Source organism: Nerophis lumbriciformis, linkage group LG16, assembly GCF_033978685.3.
Source record: "Nerophis lumbriciformis linkage group LG16, RoL_Nlum_v2.1, whole genome shotgun sequence".
Classification (NCBI taxonomy): domain Eukaryota; kingdom Metazoa; phylum Chordata; class Actinopteri; order Syngnathiformes; family Syngnathidae; genus Nerophis; species Nerophis lumbriciformis.
The window spans coordinates 13,517,215-13,545,117 of record NC_084563.2 but is presented as its reverse complement, the minus strand read 5'-3'; the positions used below and the strand labels follow the sequence as shown (position 1 = coordinate 13,545,117).

General features: G+C 37.8%; 2 protein-coding genes across 3 annotated transcripts in view; one reads left to right on the top strand and one right to left on the bottom strand.

Annotated features, from left to right (window-relative positions):
* LOC133617001 (nuclear cap-binding protein subunit 1) overlaps positions 1-6,695 on the top strand; it is a 30,387-nt gene extending 23,692 nt beyond the window's left edge. Inside the window, exons 22-23 of the mRNA XM_061976641.2 lie at positions 1,799-1,912; positions 6,293-6,695. Coding sequence (XP_061832625.1) covers positions 1,799-1,912; positions 6,293-6,406 — 228 coding nt within the window. The 3' untranslated portion in view covers positions 6,407-6,695. The remainder of the gene's footprint in view (positions 1-1,798; positions 1,913-6,292) is intronic.
* A 4,305-nt stretch (positions 6,696-11,000) lies between these two features.
* The window catches only part of slc49a3 (solute carrier family 49 member 3), a 29,397-nt gene continuing 12,494 nt past the window's right edge, over positions 11,001-27,903 (bottom strand). For both annotated transcript variants that reach the window (XM_061976638.1, XM_061976639.1), the window contains 7 exons: positions 25,892-25,968; positions 25,677-25,814; positions 25,492-25,608; positions 19,928-20,080; positions 18,905-19,062; positions 18,731-18,834; positions 11,001-15,974 (listed from right to left, as the gene is read on the bottom strand). In XM_061976638.1, coding sequence (XP_061832622.1) covers positions 15,802-15,974; positions 18,731-18,834; positions 18,905-19,062; positions 19,928-20,080; positions 25,492-25,608; positions 25,677-25,814; positions 25,892-25,968 — 920 coding nt within the window. In that variant the 3' untranslated portion in view covers positions 11,001-15,801. The remainder of the gene's footprint in view (positions 15,975-18,730; positions 18,835-18,904; positions 19,063-19,927; positions 20,081-25,491; positions 25,609-25,676; positions 25,815-25,891; positions 25,969-27,903) is intronic.

The window sequence follows — 27,903 nt, the reverse complement described above, 5'->3', positions numbered from 1 at the left end:
TCTTGTTTGGTGTGGGTTCACAATGTGGCGCATATTTGTAACAGTGTTAAAGTTGTTTATACGGCCACCCTCAGTGTGACCTGTATGGCTGTTGACCAAGTATGCCTTGCATTCACTTGTGTGTGTGAAAGCCGTAGATATTATGTGACCGGGCCGGCACGCAAAGGCAGTCAGTGCCTTTAAGGTTTATTGGCGTTCTGTCCTTCTCCCTACTTCGGTGTACCACTCCGTACAGCGGCGTTTTAAAAAGTCATACATTTTACTTTTTGAAACCGATACTGATAATTTCCGATATTACATTTTAAAGCATTTATCGTCCGATAATATCGGCAGTCCGATATTATCGGACATCTCTAATAAAAACACTTGTTTGTTACTCTTAAGAGAAAGAACTGTCAACTGTAAAAATACCGTATTTTCCGTACTATAGAGCGCACCGAGATAAAACCGCACACACTAAATTTTAGAAGAAAAAAATATTTTTACACACCGGACTTATAAGCCACAGATATATACGCTACGAAATGACTTATTTACACAGAAATATTTTGTAAATGTTTATTTACATACCTTAATTGTTGCCAAACGGTGTCTGTAACACGGCAGTAAAACGGATGATCAAACAAAATAGAAGTCATCATCATGAACCCACTGGCGGTGGAATCACCTAAACAGACTCAATAACTCCACAGTGACGTTTTGATGATTTTACAAAACTGAAACAACACAAAAAGAAAGCCATTATAAGTTAATAATACTAATACAGACACTGCGTAAACGTATTAACATATTAGCTAATGCTAACAACCCTCGCTTGATTACATTACGACAGCATGTCCAAATATGCATGAAAACACTCCTACAGACTTCACACACGTGACGGTTTAGTAAGTACGAACAGTTTTGGTTATATTGTGAAACAAACGTTGCGTGGAGTGACCTCTAAAGGCTTAGTGGCCACATGCGTGGACAGCACCTTTTAGCTCTTATTTCCAAAATTGTGTACACTACTGAATTGGGTCACTTATGTGAACACTTATACTGCCATCTGGTGGTGTCAGAAGAGTATAACATACAATGGAATTTGGAAAAAAAAGTGTAAAAATAAGAATTAGCATGGCACTACACATGAAGTACACGTTTGTGTACTTATGGGCTAAGTACATCATATCAAAAGATGATTCTTAGTTTTTATTCTAATTAGGGTCCAATAAGCCCAAATAGCAAAGATAAAAAAATAAAAAAAACCTGCAAACAAACAGCTTGGGCCTTAAGAGGTTAATGAAGAGTAGAAACGCTATGGACGGCTAGAAGACGGAACAAAACGTCTACTTCCGGTTGTAAGCACTAAGTGGAAGGACACTGCAGCACCTGCAGTGAGCAAACTTGTCCAAACAATGGGGCTATAGCACAAACAACAACAAAACATATCAGTGTATATGTTTGGTTTTGTGTTTTGTTTTTGTTTTTTACTATTTGCATTATGGCCGTCAGAGAAGAAAAATCCATAAATTAGTCGCGGGGTTTAAAACGTAAGAAAAATAGCAGCTTTTATTCCAGAATGTATGATATTGTGTGCACATAACTGGTGCCAAGAGAGATTATTGCATGATGCAAGTGGCTTCACAAGACTGTTTTTTTGGTTCTATGGTTATCATCACTTTAGTATTTATTTATTTTTTTCCATCCAAAAAAGTGTTCTCAAATTATTACTATTATTATTATTATTATTTCTGTAGATGTTGAACTTGAATCGGGTGTGTTTGTTTTTCCTCTCACCACATTTGTGGGCCGGCAGCGTTTCATCATGCTGCTGACCGAGCATCTCGTCCGATGCGAGACGGGGAGCGTCAACGTCAGCACGCCGTGGTACAAGAACTGTGTGGAAAGACTGCAGCAGATCTTCCTCATGGTAACACACACACACACACACACACACTCACCTTCGTGTGTTTCTTACCTTCTTGAGACCTCTGAAAAAAAGACCTACCTCTTTAGGACCACCCTTTCTAGATATACAAAGATTTGTATTTACAACATTAATAATATATACATACTATGCAAAATGTCATAAGAAAAACTGAACATTTGTGCAATATTATGACAAAAGTTGGAATTGTACTCAATTTTACCAGAAAAGCGTAACATTTTGGCAATTTTATGAAAAGAGTCATAATTTTATTCGGACAAAAGTCACAATTTTATAAGACAGCTTTGAAATTTTGGCAATATTATCGGAATATTACTTGGCAAAATTATGACAAAAGTCATAAATGTCGCTATTTTACAAGAACAACAAAAAAAACTGGCAATATTGTGATAAAAGTCAGAATTTTATATGACAAATGTCACCATTTTGCATTAAAAAGTAATAGTTTTATGAGAAAATATTGCAATATTACAGAAACAGAAAGAATATGAGAAATTGTTCCCAATTTTATAAGAAAAAAGTCGACACATTGCGAGAAAAAGACTGCTTTTAGTTCATTTATTTTATTTATAATTTTTTGTTTGTAATTGTTTGTTAATCTTCATTATTTACTTCGTTATTACAGCATGTCTCTATATACATATTTATTTATTTTTTTAATTAATTTTGGCCAAAGGGGGCGCATTTCAATTTCTTACACACACTTGTTATTTCATATGTTGACCAGAAAGGGAGCACTTCAAATTTTTGCACACACTTGTTATTTCATATGTTGACCAGAGAGGGAGCACTTTTAAAACAGACACACCGTCAATTTGAAAAATCCCTCCTTTTTGGGACAACCCTCATTTTGATAGATTTCACCACCAGGGGTGCAAATGAGACATTCTCTATTAGATGCAATGGTTTTCTGTATTGGGACCATGATTTGTGTCCTAACTTGTTCACACCTCCTCATATGGAAGCTACTTTTCCTTGCTAGTGTCTCAAGAAGGGCAGAAATACAAGAAAACACACACACACATTCTTGTATTTCTTACCCTATTGAGACCTCCGAAAAAAATGCCTACCTCTTTAGGACCACCCTTTCTAGATGTATAAAGATTTGTATTTACAACATTAATAATATATACATGCTATACAAAAGGTCACAATTTCACAAGAAAAACGGAACATTTGTGCAATATTATGACAAAAGTTGGAATTGTACTCAATAGCAGTCGCAATTTTACAAGAAAAACGTATAATTTTGGCAATTTTATGAAAAGAATCGTAATTTTACTCGACAAGTCACAATTTTATAAGAAAACTTTTGAAATGTTGGCAATATTATCGGAATTTTGTCAACATTTTACTCGACAAGTCACAATTTTATAAGGAAACTTTGAAATTTTGGCAATTTTATGAAAAGAGTCATCATTTTACTCGACAAGTCACAATTTTGTAAGAAAACTTTGAAATGTTGACAATATTATCGGAATTTTACTTGGCAAAGTCATGACCAAAGTCATAAATGTTGCTATTTTACAAGAACAACAAAAAAATTGGCAATATTGTGATAAAAGTCAGAATTTTATTTGACAAAACATAACATAAAAAAGTAATACTTTTACAAGAAAATATTGCAATATTACAGAAACAGAAAGCATATGAGAAATTGTTCCCAATTTTATAAGAAAAAAAAGTCGACACATTGTGAGAAAAAGACTGCTTTTAGTTCATTTATTTTATTTTGAATTTTTTGTTTGTAATTGTTTGTTAATCTCCATTATTTACTTGCAGTATGTCTCTATATACATATTTATTTATTATTTTAATTAATTTTGGCCAAAGGGGGCGCATTTCAATTTCTTACACACACTTGTTATTTCATATGTTGACCAGAGGGGGAGCACTTTTAAAAGCGACACACACTTGTTATTTCATATGTTGACCAGAGGGGGAGCACTATTAAAACCGACACACAGTCAATTTGAAAAATACCTCCTTTTTGGGACCACCCTCATTTTGATAGATTTCACCACCAGGGGTGCAAATGAGACATTCTCTATTAGATGCAATGGTTTTCTGTATTGGGACCATGATTTATGTCCTAACTTGTTCACACCTCCTCATATGGAAGCTACTTTTCCTTGCTGGTGTCTCAAGAAGGGCAGAAATACAAGAAAACACACACACACATTCTTGTATTCCTTACCCTATTGAGACCTCCGAAAAAATGCCTGCCTCTTTAGGACCACCCTTTCTAGATGTATAAAGATTTGTATTTACAACATTAATAATATATACATGCTATACAAAAGGTCACAATTTCACAAGAAAAACGGAACATTTGTGCAATATTATGACAAAAGTTGGAATTGTACTCAATAGCAGTCGCAATTTTACAAGAAAAACTTATAATTTTGGCAATTTTATGAAAAGAACGTAATTTTACTCGACAAGTCACAATTTTATAAGAAAACTTTTGAAATGTTGGCAATATTATCGGAATTTTGTCAACATTTTACTCGACAAGTCACAATTTTATAAGGAAACTTTGAAATTTTGGCAATTTTATGAAAAGAGTCATTTTACTCGACAAGTCACAATTTTATAAGAAAACTTTGAAATGTTGACAATATTATCGGAATTTTACTTGGCAAAGTCATGACAAAAGTCATAAATGTCGCTATTTTACAAGAACAACAAAAAAGTTGGCAATATTGTGATAAAAGTCAGAATTTTATTTGACAAAACATAGCATAAAAAAGTAATACTTTTACGAGAAAATATTGCAATATTACAGAAACAGAAAGCATATGAGAAATTGTTCCCAATTTTATAAGAAAAAAAGTCGACACATTGTGAGAAAAGGACTGCTTTTAGTTCATTTATTTTATTTTGAATTTTTTGTTTGTAATTGTTTGTTAATCTTCATTATTTACTTACAGTATGTCTCTATATACATATTTATTTATTATTTTAATTAATTTTGGCCAAAGGGGGCGCATTTCAATTTCTTACACACACTTGTTATTTCATATGTTGACCAGAGGGGGAGCACTTTTAAAAGCGACACACACTTGTTATTTCATATGTTGACCAGAGGGGGAGCACTATTAAAACCGACACACAGTCAATTTGAAAAATACCTCCTTTTTGGGACCACCCTCATTTTGATAGATTTCACCACCAGGGGTGCAAATGAGACATTCTCTATTAGATGCAATGGTTTTCTGTATTGGGACCATGATTTATGTCCTAACTTGTTCACACCTCCTCATATGGAAGCTACTTTTCCTTGTTGGTGTCTCAAGAAGGGTAGAAATTCAAGAACACACACACACACATTCTTGTATTTCTACCCTATTGAGACCTCCGGGAAAAAAATGCCTACCTCTTTAGGACCACCCTTTCTAGATGTATAAAGATTTGTATTTACAACATTAATATATACATGCTATACAAAAGGTCACAATTTCACAAGAAAAACGGAACATTTGTGCAATATTATGACAAAAGTTGGAATTGTACTCAATAACAGTCGCAATTTTACAAGAAAAACTTGTAATTTTGGCAATTTTATGAAAATAGTCGTAATTTTACTCAACAAGTCACAATTTTATAAGAAAACTTTTGAAATTTTGGCAATATTATCGTAATTTTACTTGGCAAAAATTATGACAAAAGTCATAAATGTCACTATTTTACAAGAACAACAAAAAAAACTTGTAATATTGTGATAAAAGTCAGAATTTTCTATGACAAATGTCACCATTTTGCATTAAAAAGTAATGATTTAACATGAAAAAAGTAATAATTTTAAGAGAAAATCTTGCAATATTATAGAAACAGAAAGAATATGAGAAATTGTTCCCAATTTTATAAGAAAAAAGTCGACACATTGTGAGAAAAAGACTGCTTATAGTTATTTTTTTATTTTTTGTATTATTTGTAATTGTTTTTTAATCTTCATTATTTACTTCAAGTTATTATAGTATGTCTCTATATACATATTTATTTATTTTTTTTATTAATTTTGGCCAAAGGGGGCATATTTCAATTTCTTACACACACTTGTTATTTCATATGTTGACCAGAGGGGGAGCACATTTAAAACCGACACACAGTCAATTTGAAAAATCCCTACTTTTTGGGACCACCCTCATTTTGATAGATTTCACCACCAGGGGTGCACATGAGACATTCTCTATTAGATGCAATGGTTTTCTGTATTGGGACCATGATTTATGTCCTAACTTGTTCACACCTCCTCATATGGAAGCTACTTTTCCTTGTTGGTGTCTCAAGAAGGGTAGAAATACAAGAACACACAGAATGAAGTATCCCCTTCCTCACTGCGTCACTGTTCCTCGGCAGCACCACAGCACCATCCAGCAGTACATGGGAACACTGGAGAACCTGCTGTTCACGGCCGAGCTGGACCACCACATCCTGGCCGTCTACCAGCAGTTTTGCGCCCTTCAGCTGTAAAAAAACAAAAAAAACAAAACCCGAAACATTTGTCGTCCAACGTTGGCTCTTGCATCAAGAATGTCCTCCTGACAAAAACGAGTATTTTCATCCTGTGTTGTGGAAGGTGTCGTGTTGGACGTGTAAGTATCGAGAATGCAACAGCGGTCAGCTTATCAACTTCTTTTGATTCTTTCTTTTTTTTTTTTTTTTTTTTGCCGTTTAATCCTTTTTTATATGGTCACTCTCCTTTTATTTGTTTTATGTGGAATTGGAAAGGAAATAAATCTCCAAATTCTTTTAACTTTCATCTGCGTGCGTGTTGGAAGAAATGACACCTTGAGCCATGAATGTTAGAACAATAAACACACACACGCCTGGAATGATCAGCTTTCAATTATTTAACAAAACTTGCACGAATGGAATTAATACTTAAAAGTACCGTATTTTACGCACTATAAGGCGCACCTAAAAACCTCCAATTTTCTCAGAAGCTGACAGTGCGCCTTATAATCCGGTGCGCCTTATATATGGACCAAAATTGAGCCACAACAGGTCTCGCAACTACGGGGTGCATAACGTAACCCCAGCCTCTACTGTAGCGTCTATTATATGCGTCTATTATATGCGCCTTATAATGCGGTGCGCCTTATATATGAACAAAGTTTTAAAATAGGCCATTCATTGAAGGTGCGCCTTATAATCCAGTGCAGAAAATACGATAATGAAATATATTACACATATTTGATAGCTGCAGTGTCAGTCTAAAAACTACTTGAGCATCAATGATGTCATAAGTAAGTCAGCATTTCAAAGTGTATGAGGTTAATTTGTGTCTATTATTTATGTAACTGATATGTTTGTTTGAATTTTGTGAAGTGATTTTTTTACATGCTGACAACGGATGTCCGATAATATCAGACTGCCAATATTATCGGCCGATAAATGCTTTAAAATGTAATATCGGAAATTATCGGTATCGGTTTCGTTATTATCGGTATCGTTTTTTTAAAAGTACAATGTATGACGTTTTTAAACGCCTCTGTGTACACGGACCTAGGGAGAAGTACATAGAGACAATAAACCTTTTAAGGCACTTCCTTTACGTGCATGCCATCCCAGTCGCATGATATCTACCGGCCTTACTCATTACGGATTGATGCAAGGCATACTTGATCAACAGCCATATAAACAACTTTAACACTGTTACAAATATGCACCACACTGCGAACCCACACCAAACAAGAATGACAAACACATTTCGGGAGAACATCCGCACCGTAACACAACAGAACAAATACCCAGAATCCCTTGTCGTACTAACTCTTCCGGGACGCTACAATATAACCTTATATAAAACCTTGTTACATTGTTTAATGCATCCAGCGGGGCATCAGAACAAAATTAGGCATAATAATGTGTTAATTCCACGACTGTATATATTGGTATCGGTTGATATCGGTATCGGTAATTAAGAGTTGGACAATATCGGACATCTCTAATGCTGACAATTTCATGGAAAAAAATGTTTTAATCAAAATGCGCTTGTTTAAAAATGGTAATACATATTCAGTAAAAAAACAAAAACTAAACAGATCTCAAAATAAGAATAAACTTTATTTTTTTTAAATACACCAACAAATACAGAATGTGGGATTTACAATACTAACTATGACCAATAAAACACTGAATATTTCAAATATATGGATGCTGCTCCTCCCCAGATCACCTGCTTGATTGAAATATTGTATAATCAAGAAAAAACAACAAAGATGCTTTGATTGATTGATTGATTGATTGATTGAAACTTTTATTAGTAGATTGCCCAGTACAGTACATATCCCGTATAATTGACCACTAAATGGTAACACCCTAATAAGTTTTTCAACTTGTTTAAGTCGGGGTCCACGTTAATCAATTCATGGTAGAATGCAACAAACACGGCGAAAAATAAACGCCAAGGGTGTATAGATAAAAAAAAAAAAGCAACCACATATTCATAAGAATATCACTGTAGTGCAGAAATCTGCCTCTGACACCGCTATCATGCTTATTTGGGCTGTAAACAAGCCCCGCCCACTCTGCCTGTGTCGGGTCCTTTTTAATGCTGTTTTTGTGTCACGTGATTTAAAAACTGACGCCTCATTGGCTGGTTCCGGCGCAGGCGCAATTTACCGCCAGTGTGAGTCTGCTATTTCATGCAGCGAATTTTTCGACACTGATTCCCCCCCCCCCCCCCCCCCCCCCAACACACGCACTTTTGCGACACATCTGCAGAGGTGAGAAGTAACGCGCGACATTCACTCCGTTACACGTACTTACGTAACTTTGAAAAAAATTTACTCGTCAGAGTAGTTTTAATGTAACATACTTTTTGTGGTGATAGTTGTTGTACATAATGGAGCCACTAGATGGCGCGCTAGGATCATGGCTGCTTTAGAATATATATATATATATATATATATATATATATATATATATATACAGGTAAAAGCCAGTAAATTAGAATATTTTGAAAAACTTGATTTATTTCAGTAATTGCATTCAAAAGGTGTAACTTGTACATTATATTTATTCATTGCACACAGACTGATGCATTCAAATGTTTATTTCATTTAATTTTGATGATTTGAAGTGGCAACAAATGAAAATCCAAAATTCCGTGTGTCACAAAATTAGAATATTACTTAAGGCTAATACAAAAAAGGGATTTTTAGAAATGTTGGCCAACTGAAAAGTATGAAAATGAAAAATATGAGCATGTACAATACTCAATACTTGGTTGGAGCTCCTTTTGCCTCAATTACTGCGTTAATGCGGCGTGGCATGGAGTCGATGAGTTTCTGGCACTGCTCAGGTGTTATGAGAGCCCAGGTTGCTCTGATAGTGGCCTTCAACTCTTCTGCGTTTTTGGGTCTGGCATTCTGCATCTTCCTTTTCACAATACCCCACAGATTTTCTATGGGGCTAAGGTCAGGGGAGTTGGCGGGCCAATTTAGAACAGAAATACCATGGTCCGTAAACCAGGCACGGGTAGATTTTGCGCTGTGTGCAGGCGCCAAGTCCTGTTGGAACTTGAAATCTCCATCTCCATAGAGCAGGTCAGCAGCAGGAAGCATGAAGTGCTCTAAAACTTGCTGGTAGACGGCTGCGTTGACCCTGGATCTCAGGAAACAGAGTGGACCGACACCAGCAGATGACATGGCACCCCAAACCATCACTGATGGTGGAAACTTTACACTAGACTTCAGGCAACGTGGATCCTGTGCCTCTCCTGTCTTCCTCCAGACTCTGGGACCTCGATTTCCAAAGGAAATGCAAAATTTGCATGGTTGGGTGATAGATAGAAAATCTGTGGGGTATTGTGAAAAGGAAGATGCAGAATGCCAGACCCAAAAACGCAGAAGAGTTGAAGGCCACTATCAGAGCAACCTGGGCTCTCATAACACCTGAGCAGTGCCAGAAACTCATCGACTCCATGCCACGCCGCATTAACGCAGTAATTGAGGCAAAAGGAGCTCCAACCAAGTATTGAGTATTGTACATGCTCATATTTTTCATTTTCATACTTTTCAGTTGGCCAACATTTCTAAAAATCCCTTTTTTGTATTAGCCTTAAGTAATATTCTAATTTTGTGACACACGGAATTTTGGATTTTCATTTGTTGCCACTTCAAATCATCAAAATTAAATGAAATAAACATTTGAATGCATCAGTCTGTGTGCAATGAATAAATATAATGTACAAGTTACACCTTTTGAATGCAATTACTGAAATAAATCAAGTTTTTCAAAATATTCTAATTTACTGGCTTTTACCTGTATGTATGTATGTATGTATGTATGTATATATATATATATATATATATATATATATATATATATATAGCGACGAACAAACCAGCAGGTGTTTGTCATTAGCTGATGGCATGTTTGTGAATAATCAAATAATTGTCTTGCAAAGGTTTTCACGGAAAACATAACACTTTTTACTTTTACTTGAGTAGTGTTGTGAAGAAGAAACGCCACTTTTTTCTCCGTTACGTTTACTTACATTATAATTAATTATAACTAGGGATGTGCGATAATGGCTTTTTGCCGACGTCCGATATTGTCCAACTCTTAATTACCGATACCGATATATACAGTCGTGGAATTAACACATTATTATGCCTAATTTGGACAACCAGGTATGGTGAAGATAAGGTCCTTTATAAAAAATAATAATAATAATAAGATAAATAAATTAAAAACATTTTCTTGAATAAAAAAAGTAAAACAATACAACAACAGTTACATAGAAACTAGTAATTAATGAAAATGAGTAAAATTAACTGTTAAAGCACGCACAATCATGTGTGCTTACGGACTGTATCCCTTGCAGACTGTATTGATATATATTGATATATAATGTAGGAACCAGAATATTAATAACAGAAATAAACAACCCTTTTGTGTGAATGAGTGTAATTAAGGTTTTTTTGGTTTGGTGCACTAATTGTAAATGTATCGTGTTTTTTTATGTTGAATTAATTTTAAAACAAAAAACAACGATACCGATAATAAAAAAAAAACGATACTGATCATTTCCGATATTACATTTTAAAGCATGTATCTCTAATTATAACCCATTAAGACTTAAAAAGACAAATTCATTTTGTCAGCGAGCCTTTTTCCGGTTGGCATTGTCACGTGACTCTGTTCCGCCAATCCAACGCGAGCGTTGGTGACGTCGTGACGTCATTCCACCAATCAAACGGAGCCTCACGGCGAGGATCCAATCCGAGCTCCAACTACTAAAACACAACATTTACTGTAAGTAATTAGTTGACTAAAATGTTGAGGAATTTTGTCGACTAAAAACTACATTAGTTTTACATGACTAAAACTGAGATACCTTTTTGTCAAAAGACACCAAAACTAAATTAAAAACTTCTGTCCAAATTAACACTGGCCGGTGTTATAGAAACCTACTTGTTTAAAAGTGTCAGAATGTTCCCAAAAGAAGACAATTTAACGAACATTTGACTAAAATAGCCATCTTTTTGCATGTCTCTGATGATTCTAATATCCACAAGTGTCATTGAAACACAGAAAAACATGACCAACAACACCAAATGGCAGTGGAAATGTGTATGGCGGTATAGCTCGCCAGCAACTTGAGAGTTCCAGGTTCGAACCCCGCTCTCGCCATCCTAGTCACTGCCGTTGTGTCCTTGGGCAAGACACTTTACCCACCTGCTCCCAGTGCCACCCACACTGGTTTAAATGTAACTTAGATATTGGGTTTCACTATGAAAAAGCGCTTTGAGTCACTAGAGAAAAGCGCTATATAAATATAATCCACCCACCCACACTAGTTATCTGTTAGATCCAGAGCTTGAATGTTACTAGCGCTACCTTATTAGTATGTAGCATCTAACAAGCTGAAATGACCACCATCGCCCCCTAGTGTACGAGAGGCACACTGCGTATGACCATCAGTCACATTAAGAGCAGTTATGGGCAAATTAAGGTCCGGGGGTCACATGCGGCCCGTTAAGTTTTTCATTCTGGCCCACCGGACATTCTCAAATCATTTTTTTTTTAGATCTTTAAGATGGAAAGTGTAGCTGCCATTATGATGTGCAGTCATGTTTTCTAATGACCGTAAGTCTTCAACTGTACAAAGTATTTCAATGCTTGGAATCTGCGCTTTTGCATGATATACCAGTTATTATGGTAATCTAATTAGTTACTATGGTCATCTAATTAGTTACTATGGTAATCTAATTAGTTACTATGGTCATCTAATTAGTTACTATGGTAATCTAAGTCACAGCAGCTCAGACAAGGCATCAAGCAGCGTGGAGATTTTCACAACAAAGTTTTAAAGCTTAGTGATATCTCAGATGTATCAGATTGTAGGTGGGTTTTTTTTTTGTTTTTTTGCTGAGTTTGTTGCATTTTTGTTGTGTTTTGCTAGATTGTAAAATATGTCGATGGAGACGTTCATGTGTTGTCAATATTCAGTGTTTTATTGGTCATAGTTAATATTGTAAATCCCACATTCTTTATTTTCATGTACATTCTGGATGTCTTATTCAGTAAAAAAAAAATTAAATGCCATTTAAGGTGGTCTGTCATATAGTTTTTAGCATTCAATCAGACATTATTGTGAGGTTTTGTAGAGATACCGGCCCTGTTGCGTTTGGACCAGTTGTTCCTCCCAGGGAATTCAAGTTGCTGGTCGCTCCCAAGCTCTTTCTATGACACTTAAAGCTGAGTAGAAGAACCACCAGAGACAGAATAGGTATTTTGTCATTTTATCTCCAAAGCTTTGGAAATATAATGAGACCAGTCCAGCATAGAACATTCAATCGCGCAGCTAAGATGGTCTGCTCTAAAATATGGAAACCTTCTCTTCTATAAAGTGTCTCTCCCTCCCACCCTCGTTGTCTTGTCTCTCTTTCTCGCCCAAACACATGCCCATTGTCCTCCTCAGCTGGACACAGGAACAGATAAGGAAAAGGAGTATCTCTCCTCCTTACATTCCAAAGTCAAGGTTAGCACACAGTATTTGCAGACAACCAAAAGACCACAATTGGAAGAAGAACACTAGCTGTTTTGTAATATGATTATGAAAGTAAAGAAGTAACACTTAAATACGGATATATGTAAATATCTGCCTCCGACAGCCCCCAGACACATTTTTTTCTATAAATTTGGCCCCTGAGTCAAAATAATTGCCCAGGCCTGCATTAGAGGTAAGATCATGGAAATTCCAACTCCACATGCTGGTGTGAAAATAGTCTGATTTTTTTAATAATTCAGTTTCTTCTAACTTAGTAGATAGAAACAAACTGACTGTAAAAAGTGACATGATGTCAGACAATGCAGCAAAAATCCTCAATTATTACTTTCAAACTAGTAAAAAGAGCATTTATATCATGTGCTGTCATGTGTGTCAGTAGAAATGTTCACATTTCAGCCTAAAAGAATTCCACTTCCAACTGGAGAAAACATGTTGCAATAAACTGTCATTTTTATATTTTACACACACACCAACTACTAGGGCTGTGAATCTTTGGGTGTCCCACGATTCGATTCAATATCGATTCTTGGGGTCACGATTCGATTTAAAATCGTTTTTTGTTTTTTTTCCAATTCAACACGATTCTTGATTCAAAAACGATTTTTTCTCGATTCAAAAGGATTCTCTCTTCTTTCAATACATATGATTTCAGCAGGATCTACCCCAGTCTGCTGACATGCAAGCAGAGTACCGGTAGTAGATTTTTGTAAAAAGCTTTTATAATTGTAAAGGACAATGTTTTATCAACTGATTGCAATAATGTAAATTTGTTTCGACTATTAAATGAACCAAAAATATGACTTAATTTATCTTTGTGAAAATATTGGACACAGTGTGTTGTCAAGCTTAAGAGATGTGATGCAAGTGTAAGCCACTGTGACACTATTGTTCTTTTTTTTTTTATAAATGTCTAATAATAATGTCATTGAAATTGTAACTAATATTGATACTGTTGTTGATAATATTCATTTTTGTTTCGTTCTCTGTCGTGTTTGTGTCTCCTCTCGATTGCTCTGTTTTTTGCAGTTCTGAGTGTTGCTGGGTCGGGTTTGGTTTTGGAATTGGATTGCATTGTTATGGTATTGCTGTGTATTGTTTTGTTGGATTGATTAATTAAAAAAATAATAAAAATACATTAAAAAAAAAAATCGATTTAAAAAAAATGAGAATCGATTCTGAATCGCACAACGTGAGAATCGCGATTTGAATTCGAATCCATTTTTTCCCACACCCCTACCAACTACAATTGTAGTCCAAGAACCATTACAAAAATAGCTATTGAGTAAATCAGAAGTTACGCGTAAGTTACTAAATACTTGAGTAGTTTTATCACACAATACTTATTTAACTTACTCAAGTAATTGTTTTGATGACTACTTTTTACTTGAGTCATATTTTAAATCAACGGTACTCATCTGTCAGCATACTTTGATGTACAAAAACTTTAAAGGGGAACATTATCACAATTTCAGAAGGGTTAAAACCATTAAAAATCAGTTCCCAGTGGCTTGTTTTTCAAAATTTTACCCATCACGCAATATCCCTAAAAAAAGCTTCAAAGTGCCTGATTTTAACCATCGTTATATACACACCCGTCCATTTTCCTGTGACGTCACATAGTGAAGCCAACACAAACAAACATGGCGGAAAGAACAGCAAGCTATAGCGACATTAGCTCGGATTCAGACTCGGATTTCAGCGGCTTAAGCGACTCAACAGATTACGCATGTATTGAAACGGATGGTTGTAGTGTGGAGGCAGGTAGCGAAAACGAAATTGAAGAAGAAACTGAAGCTATTGAGCCATATCGGTTTGAACCGTATGCAAGCGAAACCGACAAAAACGACACGACAGCCAGCGACACGGGAGAAAGCGAGGACGAATTTGGCGATCGCCTTCTAACCAACGATTGGTATGTGTTTGTTTGGCATTAAAGGAAACTAACAACTATGAACTAGGTTTACAGCATATGAAATACATTTGGCAACAACATGCACTTTGAGAGTGCAGACAGCCCAGTTTTCATCAATTAATATATTCTGTAGACATACGCTCATCCCCGCTCTTTTCCTGAAAGCTGATCTGTCCAGTTTTGGAGTTGATGTCAGCAGGCCAGGGAAGCTAGGATCGATAGGGGGTTTAGCTCGCTCGTCTGCGGGAACAAACTGCCGCCATTGCTTGCCGTGCTACCGAGGTCCTTTGTCCCTGAATTGCTCACACACTCCGGCAGATTCAATGGGGGTCTGGCAGCAGATTTCTTTGACTTTATCGTTGGAAATGCATCTGCTTTGAGTGTCGCAGGATATCCACACATTCTTGCCATCTCTGTCGTAGCATAGCTTTCGTTGGTAAAGTGTGCGGAACAAACGTCCAATTTCTTGCCACTTTCGCATCTTTGGGCCACTGGTGCAACTTGAATCCGTCCCTGTTCGTGTTGTTACACCCTCCGACAACACACCGACGAGGCATGATGTCTCCAAGGTACGGAAAACAGTCGAAAAAACGGAAAATAACAGAGCTGATTTGACTCGGTGTTTGAGAAAATGGCGGATTGCTTCCCGATGTGACGCCACGTTGTGACGTCATCGCTCCGAGAGCGAATATTAGAAAGGCGTTTATTTCGCCAAAATTCACCCATTTAGAGTTCGGAAATCGGTTAAAAAAATATATGGTCTTTTTTCTGCAACATCAAGGTATATATTGACGCTTACATAGGTCTGGTGATAATGTTCCCCTTTAACTTTCGTAATAAAGATACAAATGAACCTCCATAAAAGTGGTTACTTCCTCTTTGGCACGAGTTAAAAAAAACAAACATAATAAAGGACAAAATGCTTCTTGGTTATTTTGTTATGAGAACGTTACTCGGTCGGATCACTTCGTTCTCGCTGGCGGCGGTTCCGGTCCCATAGATGGCGGCTTTTTCGGCCTCCAGGCGCCTGTATGGCGTGTGGAAGAAGATGAGGAAGATGCAGGAGGACACGGCGCTCAGTGTGGACAGCAGCATCACAGGAACTGATGGGACACAGCAGGCACAGGACCATTAAGGACACGTCCACACCAACCTTTTGTTACCCGCCTGCGGAACCTCGAAAAAAGGGCGGTCCAAACTCCTCCCGCTCAGGGCTACATTTTGAAAAATCCAAAGATTGTTTTTGTCTTCAAAGCTAAAAAGTATGGAATTACCAGACTTGGAGTTTGTTCATTCAGTTGTTTTATTTTGTAGACAAAAAGCACATAACAGACTCAAAACTTATAGTCGTTTTAAATGTGAACTGTCTGGCTTTAAGTAGCACTAAAACAAGAAAATACATTGTGGAAGTCAGTAACAGTCTCATTTTTAGAGTGAAAACATTATGGAATCACCTTGTGAATTTTTATTTTCACATAAAATCTGCTCATTAGTCTCCAGCAGTGTGGTGTGCAGGCTCCATCTTTGACGCCGCCCTAGTGGCTCCCTGGAGCTTTTTCAAAAATGTATGAAAAAAGATGGGGGGGAAATATATTTTTTGTTTTTATATGGTTTCTGTAGGCCAGGGGATCGGCAAACCAAAATGCTGAAAGAGCCATATTGGACCGAAAATACAAAAAACTAATCTGCCTGGAGCCGCAAAAAAATCAAAGCCTTATATAAGTGTTATAATGAAGGCAACACATGATGTAAGTGTCTATATTAGCTGTATTAGCCTACTATCAAAATGACTATGTGTCGCAGGCTGACTCAAATCTTTGCTGACAGAAATGTTGAAACATAATATTTATTCTAAACATTTTTACAACATTGGAAAACATTACACCGGGGCAGCATGGTGGAAGAGGGGTTAGTGCGTCTGCCTCACAATACGAAGGTCCTGGGTTCGATCCTGCGCTCTGGATCTTTCTGTGTGGAGTTTGCATGTTCTCCCCATGACTGCGTGGGTTCCCTCCGGGTACTCCGGCTTCCTCCCACCTCCAAAGACATGCACCTGGTGATAGGTTGATTGGCAACACTAAATTGGCCCTAGTGTGTGAATGTTGTCTGTCTATCTGTGTTGGCCCTTTGATGAGGTGGCGACTTGTCCAGGGTGTACCCCGCCTTCCGCCCGAATGCCGCTGAGACAGGCTCCAGTGCCCCCCATAACCCCGAAGGGAATAAGCGGTAGAAAATGGATGGATGGATGAATGGAAAACATTAGTAAAACGGAGGCTTCTCATAGGGTGAGATAACTCCTGGAAATTACTGGCTTAGAATGACCAAATGTATAGATGTGTGCCCAAGTTAATGGAAACGGCAGGCTGTCTTCTTCTAGTGGATTTGAGCTCAAATATACCTACAAATGAGGCATAATGATGCAATATGTACATACAGCTGGCCTAAATAGCATGTTAGCATTTATTAGCTTGTAGTCATGCACTGACCAAATATGCCTGATTAGCACTTCAACAAGTCAGTAACATCAACAAAGCTCAGCTTTGTGCATTCACGCACAGCATACAACGTTTGGTGGACAAAATGAGACAAAGAAGGTGTGGTATAAAACACGTCTTTCAGTGGCAGCGTCAGAGAAAGTTGTACATGTAAACAAACTGTAGTGAGTTCAAGGACCGCCGAAATTAGTAGGACAAAACGGCGGTCGCCAAATACTCTCATCAGTGAAGCATGTTGAATATAAACAGTGGGATTTCTAACAATTAGGAAGGTTTGTGTCATGTTTGTCCTCCTACAGAAACCATATTAAAACAGAAACGATATTTTTTGCCTCATCTTTTTCCATTTTCATATATTTTTGAAAAAGCTCCAGGGAGCCACTAGGGCGGCGCTAAAGAGCTGCATGCGGCTCTTGAGCCGCGAGTTGCCAACAAACATGACACAAAACCTTCCTAAATGTTAGAAAGTCTACTGTTTAATATGTTTGTGTTTATGCTTCACTGATGAGAGTATTTGGTGAGCACCGTTTTGTCCTACTAATTTCGGCGGTCCTTAAACTCACCGTAGTTGTGTGGACTGTGTGACGCAACAGTTTGTTTACATGTACTGTACAACTTTCTCCGACGCTGCCCCAGAAAGACATGTTTTATACCACTCCTTCTTTGGTCCACCAAAAGTTTTATGCTGTGCGAGAATGCACAAAGGTGAGCTTTGTTGATGTTATTGACTTGTTGAAGTGCTAATCAGGCATATTTGGTCAGTGCATGACTGCAAGCTAATCAATGCTAACATTCTATTTAGGCTAGCTATATGTACATATTGCATCATTATGCCTCGTTTGTAGGTATATTTGATCATTGAATTTCCTTTACTTATGTCCTCTGTGTATCTAATTTATATTTGCATTTACTATGAGTTACCTGAGTGGCTGGGCAAAACAGATAGAAAAAAAATAGATTTTAGATTTTTTTTAAACGATTAATAATCGTTACAAGTAAGAATCGCGATTCACTTGAAAAGTTTTTTTTGACACTTCTACTGACTACCGCAATTTATTTTCTTTAATTATTTTAGTGTTTTTTAAAGCCAGAAAACAACTGAATGAACATCCTCCGAGTCCGGTGATTCCATCATTTTTTCCAGGGGTTGTACTAACGTTTGTACATGTGATTTTGTAGTTTGAATACATTAGCAAAATATTTTAAAACATTTTTTACACTATTATTATGGGTAATTGTGTGTAGAATTCTGAGGACAAAAAATGAATGTATTCCATTTTGGAATAAGGCTGTAACATAACAAAATGTGGAGAAAGTGCGAATGCACTGTATTTGCATATAAAATCGTGCTGATCTGACGTTACCTTTCCAGCTCTGAGGGGCGAGCTTGCAGGTTGAGCGAGGCGACTCTGCGATGGGTGTTGCCAAAGCTTGAAGAAGGATGATGTAAATCAGCGACTGAACTTGTCTGTAGGACGAAGGGAAATAGTTCGAGAGTTTCAAGTAGCCGAGGAGAGGAAGTAGGACGTGTGAGTTACCCTGATATGAAGACCAGTCCGGTGGAGGTGGCTTCTCCCACAGGGTAGGAACATTCCACAGTCAACTCCATCACGGCCGGGTAGATGGAGAAACCGAAGAAGCCAAAAAGAGCGCAAACAATCGCCACGGCCACCTTCTGATCTTGCATCAGACACACCTGGGGAGGATTGCGGTGAGATGTGTGTGTTCTTGTATTTCTACCCTTGTTGAGACACCAACAAGGAAAAGTAGCTTCCATATGAGGAGGTGTGAACAAGTTAGGACATAAATCATGGTCCCAATACGGAAAACCATTGCATCTAATAGAGAATGTCTCATTTGCACCCCTGGTGGTGAAATCTATCAAAATGAGGGTGGTCCCAAAAATGAGGGATTTTTCAAATTGACTGTGTGTCGGTTTTAAAAGTGCTCCCCCTCTGGTCAACATATGAAATAACAAGTGTGGGTAAAAATTTGAAGTGCTCCCCCTTTGGCCAACATATGTGATAACAAGTGTGTGTAAGAAATTGAAATGCGCCCCCTTTGGCCAAAATTAATAACAAAAAGAAACTAAATATGTATATAGAGACATACTGTATTAACTTGAAGTAAAATTATGACTTTTGTGTCATAATTTTTCCAAATACAATTCCTATTATTATAATGTTGCCAACATTTTTAAGTTTTCTTATAAAATTGTGGCTTTTGTCGAGTAAAATTACGACCCTTTTCATAAAATTGCCAAAAGTTTAAGCTTTTTCTTGTAAAATTGCGACTGTTATTGAGTAAAATTCCAACTTTTATCATAATATTGCACAAATGTTCAGTTTTTCTTGGGAAATTTTGACTACGATTACGACTTTTATTATAACTGTAACTAAAGTTTTTCTTGTGAAATTCCAACTCATTTTCCACAACAAGCTTTTTTATATTTCCATAGTATATATAAATTAATAATGTTGTAAATACAAATATTTATATATCTAGTAAGGGTGGTCCTCAACAAGGTAACAAATACGTGTGGTTGTGTAAGATGCTCTCACCACAGTGAAGGCGCAGGCCACCATGGCAGAGAGGCTCATGTTGACTTTGATGGCCTCCATGAACTTCTTGGTTTTGTCAACGTAAAGCCCCAGCAGGGCGGCGCCCACGATGCCAAACGCGATGAAGAGCGCGCCGCACAGACCCGCAAAATCCTGTAGGGATGAAACACGTTCATCGACACGAGACACACAGTACATATCATCGTGTGCACGTTGCCTTTGACACTTGCTTCCGGTGTACATGCTGGCAACCATGATGTCACGTGGTTTGTTGTGACACATTTTGGATCTTTTGGGTTATTTTACGCTGTGAAGACACAACAGAACGGAGCTTTGCATGTTTGCTGATGCACACGTTTAGTAGGGGGCAGTAAACATCGCAACGCCTGGCCCACCTCTTCCAATCTAACATGCCTGATTACAGTCACACTAGCCCAGGGGTGGGCATATTTGGTCAGTGCATGACTGCAAGCTAATCGATGCTAACATGCTATTTAGGCCTCGTTTGTAGCTATATTTGAGCTCATTTAATTTCCTTTACTTATGTCCTCTGTGTATCTAATTTATATGTGCATCTCTTATGACACATTATCTGTATGTAATATTGGCTGCATTTCTGATAGGTGTGTGCCATGTTGTTCCAGACCACAGCAAATCACCAAAAATGATTCCCGGGCGCAGCACCGCTGCTGCCCACTGCTCCCCTCACCTCCCAGGGGGTGAACAAGGGGATGGGTCAAATGCAGAGGACAAATTTCACCACACCTAGTGTGTGTGTGACAATCATTGGGACTTTAACTTTAACTTTAAATGTTACCCAGCATGCAAAGATTGTAATAAATCCATGAGAAGAAGACAGCCTGACGTTTCCTTTAACTTGAACACACACATCTATAACTTTTGGCTATTTAAACCATTAACTTCCAGGACTTATCTCACTCTCTGACAATGCTCTGTTGTACTAATATTGTTCAGTATTGTAAAAATGTGTAGAATAAATATTACATTTCAAAATTTCTGTCTACGAAGATTTGAGTCAGCTTGCGACACATAGTCATTTTGATAGTAGGCCAATATAGCTACACTTACATCATGTGTTGCTGCCATTATAACACTTATATAAGGCGTTTAATTTTTTGCAGCTCCAGACAGATTAGTTTTTTTGTATTTTTGGTCCAATATGGCTCTTTTTCACTGGCAAAACAATTGTATCCGTTTTTGCAGCTTAACACAAAAAACTCAGGCATTAAGCAGTATTAATGATCATGTGTGTGGTGTGCTCGGATGGTATCAACACAGCATGACCATTCTGTCCCAGCACCAGACTCTGGTCTTCCAACCCCCAAATCTCACAAACGTGACCCCAAGGAGTGGGCGTACTGATCTACATATAGATGATGTTAATCCCAAGGTGGGTATTGGTATCGGATCAATACTTTTGTTATAGTTTCTTTTTTGTACGGCCGGCAAATGACTCACAGTTTATGCGTCTCTTGAAGTCTGTCAGTGCAAACGTTATTTATCACAAATATCTGTGTCATGTTTGGTATTTGAATTTTTTTTTAAGGGATGTTCTGATCAGAGTTTGTGCTGCCGATTCCAATACCGATCATCCATGAGTGTATTGGAATTAACTGTACATTTTTTGTGTATATATGATGAGTGCTAGTAACAATCTAACAATATCAACACCATTTGTAAACTACTTCCTTGTTTTCTTGTATTACTTACTGTACAATTGTTTGATCAAAAGAAAGTCAATACTAGGGCTGCACAATTAACCGAAATGGAATCGATATTGAGGTTCTAATTAGTGTGGTAAATAACCGCAAGAGGCTGAAGTTGTTGGGTTTTTTTCTTCCTCTATCACTGGCATTTGAGTGACAGACATGTTCGCCAATCAGAATTGTTGAGCCTCTTGTTTGTTCATCTAGTGCAGAGGTGTCCAAACATTTTCCAGCGAGGGCCACTTTTATACATTTTGTATATGAAAAATACTCAAACCAAAACAATGTAGGTGAACATATCCTCACATTTGAAAAACATTTCTACATCTTAGCTTTGTGTTATGGATAACAAAGCAATAAAATGATTCATGATTATTTAAATAATGATTTTATTTGCATTTATGTTAACTGTGCTCTAAAGTAAGCTTGTATTTACTAATATTGCTATTATACCGTCAACTGAAACGCTTTTGAGGGCTTTAGTACACTCAAAAACATATATCTCACTTTTTCATCATGACAGGACACATGGAAATCATCGAAGACCTCACACAGTAAGACGCTCAGGTTGTCTGACATTTTGGTTTTCAGGTCCCATTTTTGGGGGATTTGGTCCCCTTTAATTTTTCATAGTCTTTTGTTGTAATTTGGGACCTGTTTAGTTTGTTTATAGCAGGGTTGTCAAACTTATTTTAGCTCAGGGGCCGCATGGAGGAAAAACTATTCCCACGCTGACTGAGCTGCCGGAAAATCTGTGGCCATTTTATTACGGTGCATTACTGTAAATTGAAAAACAGCACCAATGTTATTTTTACAGTAACATTTTGGCGACTGAGCTGCTACTTTTTTACCGTGTCATCAATGATTGTGCAGCTTGAAAAAGGTCAGTATGAATATTTTTTAAATTTGGTAGCCACCCTTTGGTGGGCCAAATTTGGCCCCCAGGTCTGCAATTTGGCACTCTCTGCACTAGAGTGATAATGTTTGACAATTTTTTTCGCAGAAGCTCCTTAAAAACAACAGAACGCTACTGTAACTGACAAAATAAATAGACAAAAAATCAAATGACTGCTGTAGAGCAGTGTTTTTCAACCACTGTGCCTCGGCACACTAGTGTGCCGTGAGATACAGTCTGGTGTGCCGTGGGAGATTATGTAATTTCACCTAATTGGGTTAAAAATATGTTTTGCAAACCAGTAATTATAGTCTGCAAATAATGTCCCATTGTTGAGTGTCTGTACTGTCTAGAGCTCGGCAGACTAACCATGTAATACTCTTCCATATCAGTAGGTGGAAGCAGGTAGCTAATTGCTATGTAGATGTCGGAAACTTGGTTTGTCGTGATCACAATATACGGGAGGCAATGTGCAGGTAAAAAGGTATCTAACGCTTAAACCAAAAATAAACAAAAGGTGAGTGCCCCTAAGAAAATGTATTGAAGCTTAGGGATGGCTGTGCCGAATGAAATTAAAACTGGACTGGCTGTAAAGTAAACAAAAACAGAATGCTGGACGACAGCAAAGACTTACAGCGCGTGGAGCAGACGGCGTCAATCAACAATGTCCCCAAAAAGAAGGATAGCGTCCGCACAACTTAAATATTATTGCTTGCGAAAACAAAGCAGGTTCGGGGAATAGCGTTCAAGGAAGACATGAAACCGCTACAGGAAAATCCCAACAAAACAGGAAAAGCCACCAAAATAGGAGCGCAAGACAAGAACTAAAACACGACACACAGGAGAACACCAAAAAAAATCAATATAAGTCAAGTCATGATGTGACAGTACACCTACTTTGAGACAAGAGCTATAGTGATGCATAGTTGGTTATGGTTTAAATTAATATCCAACAATTGCGAGAACAACTTTTAATTGTCAATATCTGCTGCTGAGTTTTATTTTTTTATGTTTTCTGCTGGTGGTGTGCCTCCGGATTTTTTCAATGAAAAAAATGTGCCTTGGCCCAGAAAAGGTTGAAAAACACTGCTGTAGAGGATGCTGTTTTTTCGGAAATATACAAAATGAGACGAGTAGTGAAAGAACAAGTCCGGCCCCCGGTCTTTCGCTTCCTGAAAATGTGGCCCCCAAAACAGTGAAATAAAAATATGGCTCTTAACAATCCAAAACAATATTTAATGTGTCGTCTTCCAAAAAAGTATATTAGTATAAGTAATTTTTGATAAAAATGTGTGTGTTTAAATACATTGAAGGTTGGGTCTTGGGCGCAGTTGGGTGTTCCAACAGGACAATGACCCCAAACACACGTCAAAAGTGGTAAAGGAATGGCTAAATCAGGCTATAATTAAGGTTTTAGAATGGCCTTCCCAAAGTCCTGACTTAAACGCGTGGACAATGCTGAAGAAGCAAGTCCATGTCAGAAAACCAACAAATTTAGCTGAACTGCACCAATTTTGTCAAGAGGAATGGTCAAAAACTCAAGCAGAAGCTTGTGGATGGCTACCAAAAGCGCCTTATTGCAGTGAAACTTGCCAAGGGACATGTAAGCAAATATTAACATTGCTGTATGTATACTTTTGACGCAGCAGATTTGGTCACATTTTCAGTAGACCCATAATAAATTCATAAAAGAAGCAAACTTCATGAATATTTTTTGTGACCAACAAGTATGTGCTCCAATCACTCTATCACAAACAAATAAGACTTGTAGAAATGATTGGAAACTCAAGACAGCCATGACATTATGTCCTCCACAAGTGTATGTAAACTTTTGACCATTTATTCACAAAAAACATTCATGAAGTTTGGTTCTTTTATGAATTTCTGACATCACATGGACAAAGATAAGACCTTCTGGAGGAAAGTTCTGTGGTCAGATGAAACAAAAATTGAGCTGTTTGGCCACAATACCCAGCAGTTTGTTTGGAGGAGAAAAGGTGAGGCCTTTAATCCCAGGAACACCACCCTACCGTCAAGCATGGTGGTGGTAGTATTATGCTCTGGGCCTGTTTTGCTGCCAATGGAACTGGTGCTTTACAGAGAGTAAATGGGACAATGAAAAAAGAGGATTACCTCCAAATTCTTCAGGACAACCTAAAATCATCAGCCCGGAGGTTGGGTCTTGGGCACAGTTGGGTGTTCCAACAGGACAATGACCCCAAACACACGTCAAAAGTGGTAAAGGAATGGCTAAATCAGGCTATAATTAAGGTTTTAGAATGGCCTTCCCAAAGTCCTGACTTAAATGTGTGGACAATGCTGAAGAAGCAAGTCCATGTCAGAAAACTAACAAATTTAGCTGAACTGCACCAATTTTGTCAAGAGGAGAGGTCACAAATTCAAGCAGAAGCTTGTGGATGGCTACCAAAAGCGCCTTATTGCAGTGAAACTTGCCAAGGGACATGTAAGCAAATATTAACATTGCTGTATGTATACTTTTGACCCAGCACATTTGCTCACATTTTCAGTAGACCCATAATACATTCATAAAAGAACCAAACTTCAGGAATGTTTTTTGTGACCAACAAGTATGTGCTCTAATCACTCTATCACAAAAAAATAAGAGTTGTAGAAATTATTGGAAACTCACGACAGCCATGACATTATGTCCTCCACAAGTGTAAACTTTTGACCACGACTGTAGATGATGTATCGGTAACGGATCAATACTTTTGTTATAGTTTTTATACTGCAAGCAAATTACTCACGGTTTATGCGACTGCAAACGCTATCACAAATGTCATGTTTGGTATTTGTGTTTAAATACATTGACAATACGTCAACAATATGGTGATAATGATGATAACCGTGATATGTTTGGTCAAGTTAACTGGTATGAAATGTTCATATTGTGTGAGCAGGTGAATAAAAAGTGTCCTCACGTTGGTGTAGCCCTGCACACACAGGATCTGGTCCAGCAGCGTGGAGAAGCAGGTGAACACGGCCACGCCCGAGCCAAAGCACAGCAGCAGCAGCAAGTACGCTCGGTTCCTCAGCAGCTGGGCGGGACAAGACAAAGGGCGGCGAGTCAAGTGTGTCCCACAACACGGCCCAGGATGTTTCCTACCAGTTTGAAGCCATTTCTGAAGGGTTCCGAGGTGGAATGTTCTGCGCTGGCCGATGGCGGCGTCGGGGGGGCACTGCGCCGCATAAACACCGTGACCAGGAAACAGGTGACGCAGGCAATAACAGCATAGACCAACAGCTGGAGGATGACAGGTAACATTTTTTTTTAACCTTGAGATCCTTTAATCAGCTATTCAATAATTCCATATAACTCACCAAAAGTGGGAGTTGTTCTGGCGTGCGAGCGATCTTGGGAGACGCGATGTTGGCGATGAGGATGCCCAGCGGGTTGGCTGTGGAGGAAGAGCGGGCTAAAGATGATCACCTCCATGTCAAGTGTTTCCCATACTTTCGCGGCCACAAAAAGGACCGCCAAATTGCTCAGAGACACGTAAATCACTTGGTCTGCCAGAGAATAAGACCATGTAGCAGGAAGGGATTAGTGTTGCCAACGTAACGACTTTGTTGCTGTATTGAGTAATCAAACCTCTTTTTCAAAAAAGCTATTAATCCATTGGAAATACTTTTTGTAGACCATGAATGCATGTGACCAGCGAGTGCATCTGTGGGCCCCTCCCACATCTAAAATCACTCTAGGGATGTAACGATGAACGGTATTAATGATAACCGCGGTAAAACACCCGACGGTTAGTATTACCATTTTAAAGGGGACCCATAATGCAAATGTAGGACTGGGCGATATGGCAAAAAGTGATGATTAATTTTTTCTTATCATTTGATTTTGATCATTATCACGATTTTGTATTTTTTTTATTGAAGTCGGATTGTTCCGTGCAGGATTATACCGAGTACCGTTGTACCCCTACGGTTTATTACTGTAGTATCTTGTTACAGACATTTTCGCCATGTTGGATCGTGTTATTTTATTCAATATATGTTACAGTATTCGAGTTAAAAAAAACTCCACAATGTGGGCCATTGATTGATTGATTGAAACTTGTATTAGTAGATTGCACAGTACAGTACATATTCCGTACAATTGACCACTAAATGGTAACACCCCAAAAAGTTTTTCAACTTGTTTAAGTCGGGGTCCACGTTAATCCATACTTGCCAACCTTGAGACCTCCGATTTCGGAAGGTGGGGGATGGGGCGGGGGGCGTGGTTGGGGGCGGGGGCCGTGGTTGGGGGCGTGGTTAAGAGGGGAGGAGTATATTTACAGCTAGAATTCACCAAGTCAAGTATTTCATATATATATATATGTATATATATATATATATATATATATATATATATATATATATATATATATATATATACATACATATATTTGTATATATATATAATAAAATAAATATGTATTTATAGCTAGAATATATATATATATATATATAAGAAATACTTGACTTTCAGTGAATTCTAGCTATAAAAATATATTTCTTTTATTATACATACATATATATATATATATATATATATATATATATATATATATATACATATATATATATATATATATATATATATACTCATCTACTCATTGTTGAGTTAAGGGTTGAATTGTCCATCCTTGTTCTATTCTCTGTCATTATTTTTCTAACCATGCTGAACACCCTCTCTGATGATGCATTGCTGTGTGGCACGCACAAAAGTGCTTTCATCAAATGCACTAGATGGCAGTATTGTCCTGTTTAAGAGTGTCACAACATTGCTGTTTACGGCAGACGAACTGCTTTACGGTAGACGAAAACGTGACTGCTGTTGTTGTGTGTTGTTACCGCGCTGGGAGGACGTTAATGAAACTGCCTAACAATAAACCCACATAAGAAACCAAGAACTTGCCCTCGATCATTCTACAGTTATAATGATTGGGCAGGCACGTTGTTTATATTGTGGGAAAGCGGACTCAGGTCCGCATGGAGCTGGAGGGGGCGTGGCCTCCAGCTCCGCCTGAATTTCGGGAGAAAATTTGTCCCGGGAGGTTTTCGGGAGAGGCGCTGAATTTCGGGAGTCTCCCGGAAAATCCAGGAGGGTTGGCAAGTATGCGTTAATCAATTCATGGTAAAATTCATGGCCACCGCTTGCTGTTTGCCAAAGCACTGGTGAGAAGCACTGATGTATACAAGTAATTAAAGAATATAAATAATAATTTACATTTTTTAAGTGTTTAGTAAATTTGAACTTAGGCCATGTCACGATACACGATATATATCTCGATATTTTGCCTTAGCCTTGAATGAACACTTGATGCATATAATCACAGCAG